General features: G+C 38.1%; 1 protein-coding gene across 2 annotated transcripts in view; it reads left to right on the top strand.

Annotated features, from left to right (window-relative positions):
- VTI1A (vesicle transport through interaction with t-SNAREs 1A) overlaps positions 1 to 21794 on the top strand; it is a 274146-nt gene that overhangs the window by 149224 nt on the left and 103128 nt on the right. For both annotated transcript variants that reach the window (XM_082308622.1, XM_082308623.1), the window contains exon 6: positions 19286 to 19356. In XM_082308622.1, the coding sequence (XP_082164748.1) occupies positions 19286 to 19356 (71 nt within the window). The remainder of the gene's footprint in view (positions 1 to 19285; positions 19357 to 21794) is intronic.

Raw genomic sequence — 21794 nt, 5'->3', positions numbered from 1 at the left:
AAGGTAAATGTTCCAGTGTTTTATTTTGATGCATAGAATTTTGTCAACGTTCAAATGATCTGTGACATCTTAGATGCCCTGATGGAGAAGATGGGCGTTGTTCTGGTTTGTTGGTAGGAATGTGAAGAGAGGAAGGGAAGCAATGACACAGCAAAAGAGCCTTCCTCCTTTCTTCTTCACAGAAATTAAAAATGAAAGATTCTCAGCAGTCTTGTGGCAGATGATATCCAAAGAAACTGGAAGTCAGGAGAGATATCTTTGCCACTAATTTTTTCTGACTTTTGCAAGAGCCATGACCTTCCTATGTCTCCATTCCCTGTCTGTAAATGATGAGTCTTTGGTTTTGTCAGTTCGTAATGAAACCATCAGGCTGCAGTGTCGCATTCACATGATGGTTGACAAGATAGAGGAGGATACAGGAGGAGCTGGTGGGAACAGCCTGACAGAAGGGCAGTAGGGGAAGGGAAGAAATGGGATTGTACCATGGAAAATGGGAAATAGGTTGATGTCTTTCGCAGAGCAAGATAGAAGATGAAAACCTAATTTCTAATGCAGGGACACGGGAAGCAAATTGACTCGCTGAAAGATCTTTGGACATGGAGTGAAAAGTGCGATGCACCTGGTGCGATTCACCTAGTGGTGAAAAATCTTTTCTGGTGTGTGTGGTTGAAATAACGTAGGCAGAGGAGGCTTCAACTACAGAGCCAAACGGGATGGAAACAGGATAGATTCCTCTAGTAGGTCAATTGGTGTTCGCTTTCAAAATTTAAAGAAGTGTGGAGTACTTGGCATCGGTTTTTATCAGTTGTTTGGCACGTGTGTGTTGAGGAGCAGGCTGAACTTCCATCGTTGCCAAGGGTGAGATGGGAAAGTAATCAGTGTATAACTCACTGTTTCTTTAATGTTTTCTGCCTTGTTTTAGCTGTGTTTGTGACTGATGGGGGATTGCTGGGAAGGAAGCGATGACTCTTCATATGAATGTTTCTTAAATATAGTTCCAGTATAACTCTGCTTACCATGCCGTACAGAAACTGTGCAGTTTTGTAGGAAAGGTGGAGCTCTAAGAACAGTCATGGAAATGCTTTGCAGTATAGAATACTTTTTTTCTTAAATCAAGTTAGCAACGTGTCTGATTGTTGTACCACGATGGAGAAGGGATTCTGCGGGGCCCGGGAAGGGGTGGATCCAGTTCCCGCCTGCACTAACCAACAACACTGACTGCTACCCCTGGCTTGGGAAACATATTTTAGGAAGTCTCCCGACTGCAGCACAGGACTGTAATTTTGCTTTGTGACTCATGCTGAGATATACTCTCTGTGTGTCTTTTTGTCTGGGCACCTAATAAAGCTCAGGCCACACCTGTTTATGGATGCAGCAAAATGGCAGGGAGCTTATTTTTATACCATTGATTCTGATGAATGCCACTTATAATCAACACCTCCATGAGGAACTGGCTTGTGTGCAGAAATGCTCTTTAATTGAAGGGTACACATCAGCAGTGCAATGTGGTCTCAGTGTGTTTATCTCATGAAAGCCAGAACCGGTACAGTTACAGAATATCAAATGCTTTGAATGGATCGTGTTTATTTTATTATTTGTATGATCATATATGTCTTTTGATGATTTTTAAGATCATTCTTGTTTGTAAAAAGTGGAACGTGGTCACTTTAGAATGAGATAATTAATTCTGTGAGGGGACTAGATGACAATTTTGGGAAGCGTTCCTGTCCTACAGAACACATGGGTCACCATGCTTTTCTGATGAGACAGAAAAATGACTTGCAAGAAGCTGTTAGGTTAATTACTCTTTAGAAAAGGGGGTTAAATTCTAAGAAGTGTGCAGCACTCTGCTGATAGAATGATGGCTGCTGGCAGATTAAAGCAACAAAAATATTTTGGAAATTATCCCCCCCCTTTTTTTAAACAACACAACAAATTGGACCTGTGAATTTTGACAATGGCTTTTGAGCTGGCAAGATTCACATGTGCATCAAATGAAACTGCATTTTAATGCATCAGTTTGAATTAAAAATGAAGGAAAAATTTTAAAAATCAGTGATAGAGATCTGTGGGATGGTCACTTATTTTTTTTCACAGACTGTGACATGGAGTTTAGAGGATGCTTGCAGTCTGTTTTGCTCAGAGCACCTTATTCTCAAACTGAGCTATATTCAATTGGATCAGAAACACTGCTTATTTTTACTGCCCAGTGCTAACAAATGCGTCTTCAGACCTTTGCTTACTCAATTATTGTTGTGAACATTTTTGTCTAAACATTTTGGTTTGATTTTGGCAAAACACGGTTTTCCCCCCACCCACCCCATAGCATTAGAGGTACGTGTAGTGCTTGCAGATCATGCTGTATGTGCATGCGGCACATCATGGCCAACATAGAGCTTATGGTCATCAATCATTCGATTGTTCTTTAAACACTGTTTTAACAGGCATTCGTTGTATAAATGGATCAGGTTATTGACCTTTGCCAGCAATTGCTTGCTACATGTCATCATGGCTTAATGACATTATCAAGGAACATATTCTGTATTGTAGATACTTTAAAGGGTTCATGCATTGTCTCTCACTAGGACACATGGCTGGCTAAAGTATCTTGAATTAGCAAGTTATTTGATGTCATTATTAAAATATGCAGAGCATTTCCAGCTACTTATAGAATGGGAGAGTGAAATACTTCTCTTTTCTACAAAAGCAAAGCCCAGGAAGAAGAGTTATTTGTCATATTGGAATACTTGTTTTGAACTCCCGCTTCTTTTCTCCTTTACAATTTAATCTTCTACCTAGAATAGAGTAGTGCAGTCCTCTGAAAATCCTGTGAAAATTGTTTGGCTGGTCTGCAGAGCTCCAGCTGCAACTCCTCCATTTCTAGGAATACTATAGATCTAATTGGCACTATTAAATCATTACAGCACATAATAGATGGAACTTCTGACTAAATCAACTATGTTTTTAATGAAGATAAGAGTTTTTAAATTAGAATGGATACAGCATTCTTTATTTATTTGTATGGGGTGGGAAGGTTGTTAACTCTAATGGCTGATTCGATTTAAATGAGGGAAAGTAGCCAGTATTCTATAAATTTTCTCTTCTGGTTAAAATTTAAGGTGGTACTGACTTTTCAAATCCCAAATTGTGAAACTGAAATATTTGGCTGACTATTTGTAAGTTTTTCCAGTATATACATCTACTGTGGTTTCCGTGGGTGCTCATGTCACAATCTTAAAGCTGATTTTCTGTTCACAGGGAAACATACACATATCACGCAAATTACACAGCCTTGGAATCCTATTTTTAACTTGTTTGTTGCATTAAAATTCGGACTCTACATGAATGCGAGAGAGTTCTTAAAAGCTTTAAAATGGGTATTAATCAATAAATCTTCATGCCATTGCTAGAAAATAATTAAGCAGCATTACTGTAACTGTATAGTGGAGAGAGACTCTTAGAAGCGTTGGTAGCCTGCAGAATAGAAATGGCCAAAATGCAAATGTTACCCTGTTGTTCTGTAGTCATTCCTCCTTTAATCCAAAGACTTTTTTTATACAATGTAAAGATCTTGCTGCTGTAATACTCCATTACTTATTAGTCTTAGTCTTTGCTTTTCTCCTGCTGGTTGTTTGAGGTCCTGTTCTTCAATACTCCAGATTTTTTTCCCTACATTGTGTTTTGCTCATTAGTATATTTCAGTCAGTTCTTAACTTTTGTCTTATTTTCCTTTCCATTGCCATAGCAAAATATCTTCTCATGTCATTTAATTTTAATGGTGCTTATTACCAAGTTTTCCTAATGCTTAATTAACAGTTTTCCAGTGAAAAGCTGGAATGTAAAGCACAAGGGATGGTCTTGCAGAAAAGTAGGATTAAGGTCAGGAGCAGTGAATTCTTACCTTTCTTTCTGACTTCGTATGGCTTTAAGTTAGTTACATCCTTCTTTTGTCAGCTTCTGAGCTGAAAAAAAAGGTAATAAGACTTTTTTACTCCCGGGAATGTTGTGGAGATCCCTGTATTAATAGCAACTCCACGTTTTCATATATTTTAAGATTTGGAAGGAAAAGAATTAATTATTTGTCCAGGCATTCTGCATTGAGGCTGCAGAAATTCAACAGTTAATTTTGGAACAGAGAAAGTATTCCTACCACACTACTGTAAACCAGGTGTAACTTTCAAGGAAGGAGGGGCAACAAGCAGGTATAAAACCGGTGCAGGGGAGGAGAATCAGAACATAAAAGCACTATTTGAGAGTTTCTTCTAAGTAAATCTCCTCACAGCAGTCTCCATTCTTTTTGCCAGGGTTACATTTGATTGCTGGCTTTGACAGCTCACTGTTGGCAATAGGTTTCATAAATGTCTAATCCAGCTGGATTGTTCTGTCTTCACATTTCCTTCCTACATCAATAGTGTATACTATTACCAAAAAAAGGCGAAAAAAAAAAAAAAGAAAAAGAAAGAGAGAAAAAGCTGGTTGCTTCCATTATGGGATTTAAGATAAAACAGAAAGTATAATATTCTTAATAATTAAAGCCATCAACGCTATGGTGGTGTTTTGTTTTGGGGGCGGGGGCGGAAAGCAAAAGCTCACAACGCATCTTTAACATCTTCAAGATAGATTCAGAGCTGTGATTTCAGCACCAAAACCTAACAAACATCGCATACAAAGTGCAGTAAATGCAGTATTCATAAATGTATATGCTCTTTGTGACTTCATGTCAGCAGGGTTCTGTAGACCTTCATTTCTATCAAGTAAACTTCAAATGATAAAGAATACGTGCCAGCCAGGGACGACTATCACTTTGAATTGTTCCTTGTGTATCATAGCTGAAATGGGAAACATGGCTGCCTTCCTGTTTGTCAAGAGTGAAAAACAGGCACATTTTCTGTAATTATTAGTAATAGTGTCAATTTAATAAATTATTCACTCATGACAACAGGATTTACGTTCTATTTGCTGATAGCTTGTGGGGGATAGTATTCGTTTTAGGAAGGTAAAATCTGTCAGTAATGCAGTGTACATTGTAAATCCCTATGTCACACCTGCACTGCAACAGTGAAGACAAGTGCTGATAACTTGTTTCTTACAGTACCTTCTTGCTCCATCATGGATGATACTCACATGTGCTTGCTAGATTTTGTGCTATTACTTATCCATTCTGGGACTAAACATTTAGAAATTCATCTAACACAAAGGTTCATGGTTGTGGCTGAGATTTCCACGGACTGCAGAAGAAATTATGATTGCATGGTATATCGATGGACAAGAGCAGTCAGATCAGAGATTGCAGGAGCATGATGAGGTGATGAGTTGTTTATGCTCCGCTCCTCGCAATCCTGGCAACATGGGAGAAAGTGCAGAAATGCTTGAGTAAAAATTTAACAAGTGAATGATATCTGAGCTGAGAAAGGAATTAATATGCTGATAGCAAATGGGAGAAGTCAGACCATGAAGGGATTGGCTATGGAAGAAATGTAGCTATTGTTTAATGTGCTGAACTGGGAAGAGGCAATGGCATCACTACAAAGAAAAAGAAGACCAGTATGATGCTAATAAAATGGTGTTTGTAGCAATGTTCTGCATTACTGTAGGAGGTACATAGATTTTTGTCAAGGCTAGAGAAAAGGATGCAATGATATAAAAACAGGGTGAGAGCCTAGAAGAGAATTTTAGGAGAGTGAATGGATGGGACCAGGCTGTTTCCAATCGATGTCATGCAGAAAGAATCGGACAGCTTGCCCAAAAATGAGGACTGAAAAAAGAGAGCTGAGTAAAAAAAAGATGTTGAGGCTGGGTGGAAAAGAGGATGATTGTGTTGCATGTCATGAGAATAGACGGAGTGGAGACATCTTGGTGGGACGAGGAACTTTGGTGGTGTGTTGAATTTGAGTTGAAGGCTAATCAATGAGAGAGATGGGAGAGGAAATGGCAGCGTAGCAGAGAGGGAAATCTGTCACTTATTAAATAGTAGCTGAGTTTGTGCCTGAGATTCTCCAGGCGTAAATCAACTGCAGACCCATGGGGAGGGAGGGAACCAAAACCAGAGCCTTATGCAGCCCTCACAGAGAGGGCAGGATCCTGGGTGCAAAGGGAGGAGGAGATTTCAAGAGGGAAAGCATGACCCGTTGTGTCAAAGGCACATGTGAGCTCTCATCATCCACCAGCTCTTTCTCTGGGAAGCTTCCCTGTCCCTCCATCCATCCTCGTGTAAGCAGAGGAGCTGGCTCTCGCCATGTCTGTAGAAGCAAGCCAACACTCTGGTTTGGGTTGGGATTGTTTTTAAAATGCTACTTATCTCCTACATTGTCTCTGGGTTTGAGGTGCTGGGTTTCTAAGGGGAATCCCCACATGCACCCAAGGTTGAAGTGATAGTTTGAAGTTGAATGGGAGGCACCAAAAAATTCTGATTATTTGCTGTAAGATGTCCTGATAACAGAAACTAAGCAGTATGTGGGCCCTTGCTTGTTTTAGTGGAATTCTAGTAGAAAAATTATTTACCCTTGTTTTACAGATAGAGTAAATAGGATAAAAAAAATAAGGTGACTTGCCAAAAAATCAAACAAGAGATCTGTGGTCAGCTCATAGTTCCTTGCTTGTGAGTACTTTGTTTTATTTCTTTGTAATTCAAAAGCAATTAAAGCAATAAAAAGAAATTAAATAAAATCCAGCATGTCTTCAGCAATTCCTTTGCTAAAACTTGTGGTATGATGTGAAAAGAGGCTGAGGCTTTCCTCCTTGATAATACATTAAAAAATTATGAAATTCTTCTTTTTCCTTAAGTAGGAATAATATTTAATTGTCATTTAAACTGGTTCTTTAAAATCCCATTGTTTTACCCACAATAATCCAAGAACATTTAATAAGTCTTAAAATATTCATAACACACGGAGATCATTACTCTTGAGACCTTTGTACAAAGCAGTGAAGTGTGTTAGACATATGGCAGAAACCTCTTCATTTCTTATTTCTTGCTATGATTATATGAAAGAAAGAAAAATTCTCTGTTCTTTTCCCCATTGCAATCTGCATGCCATTGTTTTATCTGTTGTGGGCCAAAGTCATCTCATACACATGTTCACTGAAGAACATGGAGTTAATCAGGCTTGAATTTAGCTTAGTAAATATAAGCACAATACTGGTAAATTGCTGTTTTGTTTAAGTTTTCCATACAGTATTTCAGATAACAAAAAGGAGGGAATAATTTATTTCTATATCCCATATGACATTAACAGCCCGAACTGTTTTGCATGACAGATGCTGGTACCTAGTTTTTATATTACTTGTAATTATCTAAAACCGTTAATTGCTGTGGCCTTCAGTATTAGGAAAAAACCAAACAACAATTGATATGTCCTGCATTGGAAATGTATCCTAAATATCAGAAGCCTTTGTCACAGTACTGACTGTATGCAGAGAGGATAAACAATTTTGGTTTAATTATATTTCAGTGTGATTGTCTAAAGTCAAGTGCAACCTCCATGGATTATATCTAAAATAAAACTGTGGTTACAGTATATGGTCATAATCCCCAGATCTGTTGTGTCGAAATGACAGTATAATGAGTAGAAGTTAAAATGTCCTCTGCTTTCAAGTCATCATGGTTGTCATTTGATTAAATAATAGTGCATTCTGTTTGATGTCTTGGCTTTATTATTCAGAAGCACTTCAGTATATGTGTCCTACCTTTGTATTATGTGCTCCTGGCAACCAGGTATCCATATAGGTTCTTATTTACACACCTGCAATGGATACACTGTACGTTTAGCTTGCATACGTGCTGCTTGAATATGGAATTTTAATTATTCCTCTTAATTATGGTGCATTCACCAAAAAGAGGGAAATCATTGGTCAGGTACAAAAAGAAACTGCTTAGTATTTGAAGGAATTTGATAATTTTGTTGTAGTTCATAGCTTGGCAGGTGGTAATAATGCTATGCCAGCACTGTCAAAATATGAAAATTAAAGTGACGATGGGTTTTAATGAAATCCATTTGACAAATATAATTAAGGTGTTTTAATATGAAGCCCTGTAATAAAGACTACCGGTGGACTCCCTGAGGTCCTGACTAATTGTGTAGATTGCTTTTAAGCTTTGAATAGTTTTATTGGATAATGAACTGTTAAGAAGTGTTAGATCTTTCTTAAGCAGAATTTGGTTTGAAAAAGAAGAGGAGAGACAGGCCTGAGGTGTGGCATTTTAAACATAATTAGAGGAGAGATTTAAGTTAACATCTTTGATCTTGCTGTCAGTTTTTGATTAGAGCTGTAAATGCTTTAATCAAGTGCAGTGTAGTCATTACATTTCTAACTGTTTTTAAACTGCGAAATTACTGAGACACTGACATCGGTTTAACACTTCTTGAGAATTTCCAGCAAAGTTATGTTTGTAAACTGGGTGTTTGCAGTAAAATGTCATCCTGTAATAATTTACCAATTCAGTAGATCATGGGACAATTATATTTTGGTGCTCAAATAATTTGGAAATCCTTTATGAGATTAAATATGATGCCCTGTAGTTGAGAAGAGCGTGCCCCTTCAGATTTAATTCTAAAAATAATTTCTAATATTGTTTTTTGGATTAAAATGATATTCAAACTAATACTTATAATGAAAATGAATATATAAGAAGCTAAGTGCAGTATTTGAATGCCTTCCATAGGAATACAATCCTTTTAATGACAGATAGTGTGTTCTGCCAACGTGGATCCCTTCATACCCATTTTAGAAACAGGGAAACAGGCACAAATATTTACCAGGTGTAAAGCAGTGGCTGAGCCAGTAATAAAATTGCGGTCTCTCGAAACTCTTATCTTGCAACATTAAAGACTGCTTGAAGAAATTTCAGAAAGGTCAATTTATTTATTTTTTTTACTGGCATCCAAAACAGCAATAAAATGTGAAAATGGCCATGGGCGCCGGTATGTAACATCAGTGAGGATGGTTGGCTGGATGGTACCTGCCCATAGGTGGCATGCCTTTCATTTCAAATACAGAACCCAGCAGTCCAGGGTCCTTTCCCAGATCTGACCTTGCCCTCCCTGTGTTCGTGATCTTGGAGCATGACAGAAAATCCAGATACTTGTCTCTTTACTGTGTCGGGCTAGAGGCTCCTAGGCATACTGTTCTGCTCGTGTTGGTCCTCTAGAAATGTAGAAATAAGCTACAGCAAAGAAATCTACTTTAATACTTTAGTACTTAATCTATTCTGTCTGCGGCATGCAGAACATTCACTCAAATAAATGTTACCAGTGGCCTGCCAGCAAGTCCTTCGAAATCTTTAATTCCATCCCACAGCAGACCACCTGATGTCTTTGGCAGCGTGTCCTGCACACTAACATGTCTGAGGGCTGGCAGACCAGAAGAGAGGGGCGATATGATCCAAACCTAGGACATCCTCATAGAGACTGTTCAGCTGCCAGCACTTCTTCATGGCACCTCCAGTGCACATATCTGCTGACTGCAATTCAAGTAACACCCAACAGAGAGAAGCAGTCTCTCTGGTAATCTTCACCCAAATCATCGGGGACTCAAAGACTGTGTCCAGTAGCTGGGACTTCACTTATGAGTTCCGCAGTCAGCTGCTTCAGGAGAATCCAAGCAAAAACTGCTGCCCCATGCAGTAAGCTGCTCTGTTCTGGATCAGTTTGGTTTTGGAAGTCTCCAGGTTTGCCCCCAGTTGAACCATAGAGCGGTAATCTAATGTAGAGATGCCAAAAGCATCACTAAGTGTTGCTGAGTTCCTCCCATCAGAAGAAAACACTCTTTTCATCTTAGAAAAAAATCACTTTTTGCAACTATTTTTCCTTGCAGGGATGCCTTAGAAACAAATTGTGTCTACATGCAGTGAAGGCCCCATGTAAGTCTACCTCTTCAATACCATCTGAAGAGCTTAACTTGATCCTTAAAATATGATTCTGCTCTGAAGAGTACTGTAAAAAATCTATTACAGGAAAGTCTTTATTTCTATCTCAGCAATTTCCAGAAGAAATATCTTTGTTTGACAAGTACAAGAGCAGAGACTTTTTTAATTTATTTTTTTAAAATATACATAGACCTTCAAACTCAGCCTGGATTTTAAAATCAGCCTGGATTCTTTCCTTCTTGTATACCTCCTGATAACAGTGATTTGCCAGGCCATCAGGAATTTTTCATTGTTCCCTCTGTTCCCTTACTGTGGGTTTATTGAGGTAGTGGTTTTCTCAGCATTACTCTGTGTGTGATCGAAGGCAACATTGCAGATGGAAATAACTAGCACTTAGCTCATGTGTGTGAAAAAGGAGCAAAATCCATAGCTGCATTGGTCCTGCAGGGTAAAAATGAAAATATAAACAAAGGAAAAATGGCTTCAGATGGGAAGGTGTAAGTGGAGGAAGACAGGAATCCGTAAGAGGTGTGCTGTGTAAGCAGCACAGAGATGGTTATGTCGATGTTTTTCCTTTAGGTGAAGGTTTTTAAATTACTGTATATTTCAAACGAACACAGATTCTAATTGGTGGATATAAATATCATTGTGTATAAAACCAAGATTCAAAATGTAACAAAATATGCAAACTACTAAACTTCATCACCAAACAAATCATAGAATCATTTAGGCTGGAAAAAACCTTTAAGGTCATTGAATCCAACCATCAAAAACACAGCTAAGTGAGCATTTCCTAGAGATCCCTCCAGAGGCCAGAATACAATCCTGGGGCAGAGCTGGGACTTGAACCACAGCCAGCCCAGTAAGCTATGGACTGTCCCTTCCCTCTGCTCCTTCTCCCTCCGTCTCCAAGTAGCTGCTTCAGACCTCCAGAGACCTGATAGAAGAAACATCCTTCTCTGTGAGCAAAACCACTATCATGACAAAACATTAGACATCACACAGTTTTCTAGTTGTAAATTACCCACTGAATAAACTAACATTGTCTTGAAAGGATTTTTCCCTCTCCAAATTGCCACCTCTTTGGAGAGATACTACATTTTCAAGGGAAACTGAAGCTTCATGAATAATTTTTAAATCATTTTGCCTCCTTTTATAGATCAACTTTTAAAAGATTTTTTTGGTTTTGGTAGAAACCTTGAACAATAACTTTCCTCAGCAATCTCTTCATTATTATCTTTTAAACCTTGGTACTTTCAGCCTCCAACTTTGCAATACAGTTCTTTTATATGGCATTTAGATTTTGAGAGTTTTAGTTGGTAGAAAAATGGGAAACGTTGAAAGGATGAGCTAATTAATGTTTCCTCAGCCTATCTCACGTAAGCTATTGTGTTCGAGTTTTGCCACATTTGTAATTTATGCCTATTAAACCTTTGTTTTATCATCTATTACTGACTTCTAGGCTTCTGTTTGCACTTACTGTCTGTAACAAGCATTTCATTTTATATGGAGAAAAAATGGTCTCAGTTACTTTTACTGTACCCGAAAAGGAGAATGGGATTTGCAAATGATAAATGGGGAAGTTGACTAGCTAACTAATAAAGATTTGTCTTAATCAAGTATGATTTGTCAGAACAGGAGCGCACTGGGGTCAGGGCACACGCAATGAATAATACAGCATTCACTGGAGAAAAGGACCAGGCAAAAGGCCTCATAAATATGCTGCGATTACCCATTGCTAATTCGTATTCAAAGAATGAGTTGCACTGAAGCCAGCTTGGAGGTTGCTGAGCTGTTCACCTGCTTTGTGGGCTTTCTGATGTTTAAGAAAGTTTATGTATATATATATATAAACTGTTTTCAGAACGCTTTATTTTTGCACAGACTGCTACACTTTTTGCTCAATGATTTTAAGCGTTATTTATTAATCATCCTCTAGGTTTGTTTTATTTTTCTAATGTCTGGACACTATTTTATTTCTGTTTTTCATTGTTTAAATATGAATGTGAATACAGCAGGAGATAGTTCCATTCACATTTAAAATGAATTGCTGAACAGTGCAAGAAAGGTTAAAACACTCTTTAGCTGTATGGAAGGATTAAAGATCAAACAAGCAAGTCTTTTTGCTTGTGTTGCCAGCTTTCCTGACTTACGAATCGGTCTGTGGATTCAGGATAAACCTCGTACATCAGGATGTTTGGGGAAACCTGAACAAACCCAAATGTCATTTTATTTGGCTCTGGCTTTCTTTTCATTTGTTGACATTGCTTTTTGCTTCAAGGAGCCACTTCTCAGATTGAAACAGTTGGAGGATATACTCTTCTCATAGATTTTCTGATGTCCAGAAGCTGAGCTGCTGCAAAGCACCTTGTTCCTACTGATAAGTTTTATTCTTCAAGACCCATTTACATAAATGGGTCATGAAGACTCAGTTAAAAAAAAATATAAAATTGTTTCAGTGCTTACAGATATAACTAGCAGACTTTGTTCTTCGTCTTTGTACTGTTTAACTGTCATATGCTGTGGTTTTGTGTAGTTAAATAAGTTTGAAAAAAATCTCTTGCTCCACACTTCAATTTAAAAAAAAAATTCAACATTTCAAAACATTTTGTGCTCTTTTGGAAACCTAATGTGACTTTGTTTTCTGTTTGCTGGTTGGCTGTCTCATCTATTTTGTGCTCAACTCTGTGTCTTGAAGTGCATTTATTACTTTAAGAGTAAATCAGCTATAGAGGTAGGGCCAACTTTATGAGCCTCAAGCTGCTGAATGCAGAAGGCTAAGTTGCCAGCTCTCTGCCTACACATTTTAAGTCTTTGAAATAACCAGTACTGCAGGGTCCAAAATAATTATTTACGCTGCTTTGAGTTTATAGCAAACTTGGTAGATGGTGGAGGGTTTTTGATTAAATTATGACTAGGAAGCCAGCCTTAGTTAGATGAACCAAAGATCACTGTTGTGTCATCTCAGTGCTGTTTGGAGTCATAGGTTTTATTAAGTGATGGTTTGTGGATCAAGTTTTAGAGGGTATGTTTCTGCAACTTAATTTAGGTGCAATCAGAATAGTTAATACTCTCTCTTGCTAAATCGCTTTCAGGAAAGTTCAAGATTGGCAGTATTGTAATGAAGCAGCATCCATTCCCTGCACTGCAACTCAGAGTGAGCGGGGACTTCTGTCCTGACAGCACTTAAAGTAGTAGGAAAAGAAGACACTGAGGGTTGATTCCCAACTTCACTTACATAAGTGATTGAAACGGGGGTAGCAAGTTGTTTACTTATTGATGCGCTAAGCAAGGATTTCTTTTGCCTTAGAACTTTTTTGAAGGAAGGATGGGGGAAAGAAGGTGTGAAAGGAGGAATGTGGAGCGGATGAGCATTGCCGAACTGGTGCCTGGCTAGAACAATGGCTGGACTTCAATGTAGACAAGCGCTCAGGAGAATCAAAGTCTGCCACCTCCTGTGAATGTTGCTGTGAGGGAGCTCCGATAGATGGGTGATGGGAGTAGACAGAAAAAAATGCATCAGTTAGTGAGAAATGAGTAGTTTTATACCGGCAGATTGATGTGAGTTAGGATTTCAGAAAAGGTATGAAACCTTAGAAAAAGAAAAGGCTACTAGAGGTGAAGTTATTCGGTCTGTTGTATATTGTCGTTCTCCTTTCTTTTTCCTATTTTCTTCTCATTCATCTGCCTTTTTTTCCTGGGGAAGGACAGAATAGGCCTGGACCATAGGAGGTGTTGGTTATGAAATGCTCCCAGTTTGTTCTTAAAGGCATGTGGCACCTTCCTCAAATATCTTTTCTTCCTTATTTTGAACAAAGCACAAAGCCTGAATTCTGATTAGGTGTTCCGGATGTTTTTCTTTCTGGTTTCCCTGACCTCAGGATCAACAGACCCCTTTTGCTGTTGGCCAATGAAAATAATTTCATGAACATCCATTATAGCTTATATGGACCTTTTTCGTTTGAAAAATGTTTGTATTTTAAGTTTAGTGGACATCTTGGACTTTGGATGATTGGGAGGTATTTTTAGGTGTTTTTTGCTTTCACAGTAAGACTGGGCAACTTCTTTTATCCTCTCTTGCAACTGAACTTCTGACAGCTCTGGAAGTGTTGCATGTCCTCGGTGTATGCTGTTGACTGTCTTTCTACCCATTCAGCATTTGCTGAAGAGGCCAACTAGTCCCTATAGCATGTAGCTAATTTTTATTTTATTGTGTTAAGTGACCACTTAACAGCATGCAGATTAACTTCTCTGTTGCAAATTCTTGAAGCATTTGAACACCAACTCGCATGGTTCACTGTTCTGTTAATGCTTTACAAACTGTCTCTCCATTGGCTTATAGCCATTATATTATCCTTCATTTATCTGTATTAACCTGTACTTGTCATTTAATAACTTTAATGGTCTAAATCCTTCTGTCTCTAATTATATTGGCTGTTCAATGTAAATGTATATCAACTGCAAACTTGTAAATTTATAGGACTTTTACCTGTGTCCCTACACTTAAAGATATGTCATCACTTCCTTTATTAACTTTCTGCTGTCAGAAGCATAAAGCATTTGACTCAACCCTGAATTCTTCTAACTTCTGCAACATACATTTTCCAAGTTTGTAAATCTACTTGCTGTCACCTCTGAACAGCCAGCATTTAACGCTTTCTAGCATTTTTTTCCAGAAACTGCTGTTGATGATTTATCTCTTTTAGTCTCCTAAAATCTAAACTTTTAACCTGGCCAAAATGGAGTGCCTTTTGGAAGAAAAGTGCCTCAGCCTTGAGTATGTTTACCGAGTTTCTGCCTGTGTCAGCATAGTTCTTCTCCAAAAATCTTCCGGGAACTTCTGCTACACCTTCAGAGCATGAGATGTCTCTGTGCAAAGACAACACAATTGCGGTCCCCAAATGGCATTATTCACTAGGCAAGGCTGAGGATCTCAGGGTGGAAATATTCTCCATTCCTACTCCGATGCCTTCTCTCACAACACACAGTGGGTTTCTGAATTTATTTCATGATTCTGTAGATCAGCCGTCTTGATTTTTAACATGATCTTCTGCTTTTCCCAGTGTAAATTAGTTTGTCTTCTCCCACCTCTAATTACATAGCTCAGATGCATGCATTGTACATATGATGAGATTGGGCAAATCATACTTCCAGGCATCCTCTCAATGATTTGGTTGTTTTTAAGCTTTTTTTTACATTTTAAACCATATCAGAATATCTGCTGCCTCTTATGAAATGTATTTATATATACACGCACACACAGGGTACACTTGGAGAGGAAAAGTGCTGTATAAACCATGTTGAATTATTTTATTTTTCATATGAAAAGAAAAAGTAGGACTCTGTCTTCAAAATTCATAAAAATGCATGTTTGTTTATCCAAAAGGCTGGAGAGGCTCATTCTGTATCATTCCTGTCTCTTGAGTAAATATATTAGTCATTCTTAAGGAAAAAAAGTATTATTGACTTGAGTGATTAGAAAAAGCTCTTTCAAAATCAGTTTAGCTGATAAAGTATATAAATGCTGAAATGGCTGGAGGCAAAAAAAAGGAAAAGAAACACCAGTCAAGCACAACTTATTTTGCATCCTTGATACGTGTGTAGGTATCAGAAATCAAGCTTTGTGGAACATGTATTAAATAATTATGATTTGTACATATAAATAAATACTGCATATAGGTTACAGGCAAATTCCAAATAAGGGCATATTCAGGAGTGTAAAGCATCTGTCGAAGTGATCATTGTCTTTGGGTTTATCTCAGTATAAAAGTTGAAAACCATGTGCCAATTTTTGCACACATGAAGGGGGAAGTTGGGTTTGCATTTGTTGGTTTGGGGGGGGATGTTTTTTCTTCGGTTGGGCAAAGCGTCTTCATTCTTCTAATTACGTTCACTGTTTTAGGATAAGAAGTGTTATATTTTTGCATAACACAGTCTCATAGAACCAGGCAGCATTTGTGCTGGACCCACAACATAGCATTATTAAAGTGTTCAGCACTGAAGAGGCTGACTTCCCATACCTTGTTCAAACACCTTTAAGGCAGAATACATTTAGAGATGTGAATTTCAGCATTCACCCTTTAAGGCTGATGCTTGTTAATATTAAGTTATGTACTTTTTCAGAATTTTTTTTTTCTGTTCATCACAGCATTGTTTCAGACTGAGATAATTGCTATATCGAATATTCCTGCCCTCTGTCAGTACATAGATAATAATGATGTAAATGCATTCACCCTTCTGCTTCTCATAGTTTAGCTGTAATTTTAGAACATAATTTTATGCATCTCTTTGGGAATTTCAGTTAGAAGAGGCAACACCACACAGTCTTTTGTAGGGCTTGGGACTGCACTGTACTAAACATTGTCCATACATACCGACTAAAAGGGTGGGATAATCCCCAAATAATTGAGGTTGTTAAGATTCTGTGGAAATAACACCATTACCGGCAACATGCAACACCCTTCAGTTTGTCTGTTGGTCTTAATTCATGCATCTGCACTACAGTATATCTTAGAAACCTGACCTTTTCGCATAACTGTAGTAGCATCGTCAATGATTTGCATTATAAGTAGTCTGGAAAGATCTATACAGCACTGTTGCACTAAAAGCATGAATCTGCCACATAGATGAAGGTTTTAACTGGCAGGAAAACATCGGCGTCAAAATTATAGCAAGAAGATGGCAATGATATCAAGCTTGTAATTAGCTGTATTGTGGGCTAATGTTACCTTTTTTCCCGTCCCAGGCACCCTCAGTTGCAAACCAAGTGAGGAGACATATCTTCTTATCATTTATAAGTCTGTATTTTCTTTATTTATTAATATTTTTGTTTGACTGTCTTGACCTTGCAACTAAAAATCCAGTTTCACTGTCATCAGTGAATTTTCTGAGTAGAACAAGGATATGAAAAGAATCTGTGGATAAAGGTGTCAATTTATGTTTGCAAACTTATTGTGAGATTATGTTACTTCCGTTATGTCTCTTTGTTCAACTTATGTTGTTATTTTAGCCCAAAAAAGGCCAAAGATCATCAGCTAAAGTGCATGTAGAGTAAAGCTGCTCCTGTAAAATTGATGATCCGTCCAATTATTTATCTATAGAGGCTGCTGGGAAGAAACGCAACTATCTCAGTTCTCAGACCCCTCTGCTAGGTTGAACTTCATGGCTGAAGGTTTAATCCCTAAGTGTCATATCAACAATTCATTCTGTGATATTCTGGCTGACATGCTCTCCTTCCTTATTTATTGATGTCTTCAGTCATCGACAATGAGAGGAAAATACACTATTCGTCAAAGTGATGGTGTTTTACCCTCACTTACAGTTGATGCTGCTGTCACATTGATGGTTGGAAAATAAACTCAATCATTATAAAAAGCTAAGAGTGTGAACTTGCCAGTGACAGGAAGAAGATGAAAAAAAACCCCACAGTAACTTTCTTAAAATTGATGTAATAAAAATAGAACTGTTTTCTATAAACATCTTTTTGGGCTTTGTTTGTGAAATACCAAGCCATTTTAGCCATTTACTTTATAGTTATTCCTTTGAAGGAAAATCGGCTCCTCGCACTCCTTTATGTCTGTGCAAACATACGTATAATTTTTAGCAATAAATATCTGTTATCATTCCACCTCATGCTACTTGGTTAGTAATTTGTTGATTTTTTTCCTCTCTGTTTTTAAGGGATTTTGCTTTGTTTTTTCTCCTCCAGATTACCTTGAATGCATGTATCTGTTTGTGCATTACCGTATTTTGAGTGCTTTGATGAGGAATAAGCTCAGTATAGTTTCATCCAGTAAGTCCTTTGACATGCAAACATAGGCAAAGCTCTGTCTTGTATCGCTTTCTTAGGCTACCATTTGTATAGCTGTACTGCACCTTACAGCTTTTTTAACTCAATAACCACATATCTTACCGCATTTCACCTTTGGGAGGCATTGTATATACAGCTAAAAGTAAAGAGCAGCAAGCCAAGAGGGACAAGATAGCATAATGAGGATGTCAATTTGTGGTCAGATATCTGAGGAAATATTTATCTTACTTGTACTGTACTTGGCAACAGATAGAGAAATATATATGTAATGAATTTCCTTAGACTTTATCTGGCAGAGTGTGTACCTTGTGTTAAATGGATTTAGAAAAAAAATGGCTTGTGTCAAATTTTTAAAGTTTGAGGTGATTCTACTTGGGAATGTTTCCTGAAAATGGACTGTATCTATTAAAAAAAATAAGAATAGTCATGTTTGCTCTACTAACATATTGGTGAATTTTTAATGATTAATTTTCTTGAGGCTCCTCAAATAATGACATTTTAAGATCCCACTCATTCAGCAGAACAAAAGCAAGACATGATTTTTGTTGTTTATGAAAAAAAATCACGTTTTTGTAGTTCCACTCAGTTTTGGTGCGTATCTCTGGCAAGCTAGCTAAGTAGCCTAAATGAATGTGCACAGAAATGCTGGTTGTCTCACACGTGCTGTGTGTCCTGAGGCAAGCTACAGCTGCTTCAGCTCCTTGTGTCTGTTTCCCCATCTGTAAAATGGGAATGATTTAACTTATTTTTCTCCTTCGGGGAAATACAGGGAGGGTTTCTTAATGTTCTGTAGAGCTTTGAAGATTAACATCTCTTCTCTATACTTGCTGCTAATATTTCAGTGTTAGAGGAGCATTTAACTGAAGCTGTTTGAAGAGTAAAGTTTTGGCGTCTTGTGTTGTCTTTGTACCATATCTTGAGGCCTCGGCACTACAATTTTGCAACCTTTGGTGCAGCATAAGCTGCAGAAGCAAACAACTCCTGTGTAAACAAACGGTGATGACAATGGATTAATGTATATGTCTGCTATTAAAAACATCAGGAGATCCGTTACAGCGTATCTCTAAGCGTGCCAGAAATAGTCCATGATGGAGCAAAATAGACACCAGTAACCGGGCTTAGCCTGGAATAGCTTTTATTTAAGCATCAATGGTAAATGCTGAGAGGCACAGAGAGTGGTTTTCTTCTAGTATGACTTCTCATTGTCGTTAGAGGTGTCAGGATGGCTGGTGTTTTATCAAAAGCTTCCTGACTTCCTAAGACAAGGAGTGGGCTTAAGGAGCATGTGGGAAGTATGAACACCCAGCACTTAGAGCAAGTCTGAGAGTCTTCTTGCCTTTGTTTCACAGACCAAAGGTCAGCGTCAATTCCCAGGGCCTAGACAACCTCAAGAGATTGCAGGGGGACAGCTTCTGGTTTGGTTGTTACTTCTTCAGTTTTACATTGCTTGAAAAACTTAAAATTTAGTATAATGATGTCTTCGCAGTTAGGAGGAGTGATTAGGCTACCACATGTATTAAATGCCGCTGTTACAATCTAACCTGGCATTTTGAGGCCTTACAGTCACAAGCTATATTTTTCATGATTTATATTTTGATTTCTTAATGCAGAGCAGATTGGACAGGAGATGCTGGAAAACCTCAGCCATGACAGAGAGAAGATCCAGCGTGCTCGGGAAAGGGTAAGTTTGATAAGTAATTGCTGGTCTCGGATTTTGCTTTGGACAAGTTCTCTGTGCATGCAAAAATAATCCAGCGTATTGATTAGCTTCATACAAATCAGCTGCTATTGTGAGTGTAATCACCATCTGCAGCAAAGCACTTGGAAAGTGTCTTATATAGGCCCAATCCTGCAAAGCCTCTCCTACAGGCAGTCACACTGAAGTCACCAAACCCACTGCTGGACGCAAGCTTTCTGTCACTAACATCACAGATAAGTCAGTTTTCTGTCCTTTGAAGGATTTGTTATAGTGTCCATTGCAACGACTTTTTGGACTTTCTATGAAACAAAGCTCAGTATCACAATTTAGCTTCTAATAATTGATCAGCCTTGTAGCTGCAAATGCTAAAGTTGCCTCCTTAGGCAATTCTGTGTGAAAGAACAGGTAGCAGTTTCTTACACTGCTGCTCTGTCACTACAGTCAAGGTAACATATCTGTGTCATTTTTGGCTTATGTTGCCCCCATAGGGATCATCTTTACTCTGTAGCATTAATGAAGATGCCCAGAAGCCCATCCTATCCAATGCATACAACTTCTTTGAACTTCAGGCTAAGAAATTTGCCTCCCTGGTTTTGATTTGTGCTCACAGAACCAGGAGTACCTGTGACGTTCGGTCCATGACACGTTGATCAGATACTTTCCTGAGTGTCCAATTTTGCCAAAGCTAAGTCCTCTTACAAGCCTCGAGCTGACCAAGGCCACTTAAGAAAACTCCTTTATCTGTCCCAGGGCGTTTCTTTACCTGGATGGCTTTGATTGGTAAAGCCTCATATGGTGGCTTTAATGAAGCATTTTCTGTCAGCTGTACCAGTTGCTTTCTGAAGTCCTGGGAGTTAGCTACGTTAAAACATTAAATATAACTAAATCATTAAATGTAGCTAAGGACTGTGAGCATTTACCAAGTGTTGTTCAGGCAACTTTGTGTATTATTTCACCTTCACTCCTCACATCCCTAGTGACGGCTGAGTCTGAGATGCTTTTCTGTTTCTAGCTGGACAAGTAAAAGCTAGGCAATGGAGATTAATAACATGTACTGCTTTCTGCTGATCCTAAAAATCCTTGGGAAAGAGGGAGTGTAGTTCTGATGACTCTGTACACATGGTTCATAGCGAAACTTTTCCTTTTCTGTGCTTTCCACCTGAAGAGCATATTTCTTTGATGGCAAAACCTATAAGCTTCAAGGAGCAAGATTAAAAATAAGGGTATTCTAGGAAAGTGTATCCCATCGCAGTTCAGCGAAAGACCTCTTGTCATAAATGGAAGATCTCAAATTCCAAGTTTTTATCATATGCCACTTAAATATTTTGTTTAGGGAATTCAGAAAAGTTCTCCAGTGGAGCCACATGCGCGCATCTGTCCCAGCTGTCTATATACTCAGATGTACAGTCAGGGATGATCTTGGATAACTTGGCAAGTTTTCCGTTTTATGGAGATTTTTTAAAGAACAGGACAGAGGGTGCTCTGTCAATGCATGGTAGCTTTACACTGAATACATGGAGTTATTATCTAACCAATGAGGGAAGAAACTTGTCTTCTGAGAGTCAAATGTCAGCTTGAGTATGATGGTCAGTTCTTAGCAGTCAATGTCATGAAAATTAGGAAGATTTTCTTATGAGCAAAATTTAAATGGGTTAGTGTCTCTATAGTTTGGTTAAATTTCCATATATGAGTTTTCCTGTCTGTAAAGTAAAACATTTGAATGAAGAAAAATGCAAGACAACAGCTAGTATCATTTTGAATACATGAAGATCATGTGCAGTGCAAAATACATGTGTAGTAGCAGTTGTGAAGAGGAATTCTCTAAACTACTTTTTTTTAAGCCAAAGAGAAGGGATAAAAGCTCTGCTACAAGAGTCAGATAGGTTAACTGGAGTATAAAGGACTCTAAAAGATGCAACATTTTTTAGGAAAACCTCAAATTAAAATGTGTCTAAGGTAGACAAGATATCAACATCAGCATCTGGTTCATCTTCCTTCCTTTCTCATTATTATTATCAATATTATGCTTTAAAAGCTTTCTTAAACACCGTGTAGATTTGCTCTGGCTAATATCAAAGCATCTTTGAAAATGTTGTTGCTGCAGCAGTTCCGTGAAACAAGGGAGTGCCCTCATATGCCATTTAACAGGTTTGCATGCCACCAGTTCTTTGCCTTCTGCAGTGCACTGCTATTGGTAAAGAAGTGATGGAAGAACTACCACCAGATATTTCAGTTTTAAATAAAAACAAACTTACAGCTTGAAACTCTTTATGTTGTTTTTTTCCACCAATGCAGGAAGAAAAGGTGGTTTTTTAGTGTTCTCTTGGGAGGTAGCTAGAGATCTTCCATCTATGTGTGTATGTGTTTGTTTGTTTCTTTTTTAACATTTCTTTCGCTTATTTTGTGGGTTGTTTTTTTTT

This window comes from Platalea leucorodia, assembly GCF_965183815.1.
Source record: "Platalea leucorodia genome assembly, chromosome: 4".
Classification (NCBI taxonomy): domain Eukaryota; kingdom Metazoa; phylum Chordata; class Aves; order Pelecaniformes; family Threskiornithidae; genus Platalea; species Platalea leucorodia.
The sequence above is the reverse complement of the archived record's forward strand: the minus strand, read 5'-3'. Positions and strand labels throughout refer to the sequence as shown.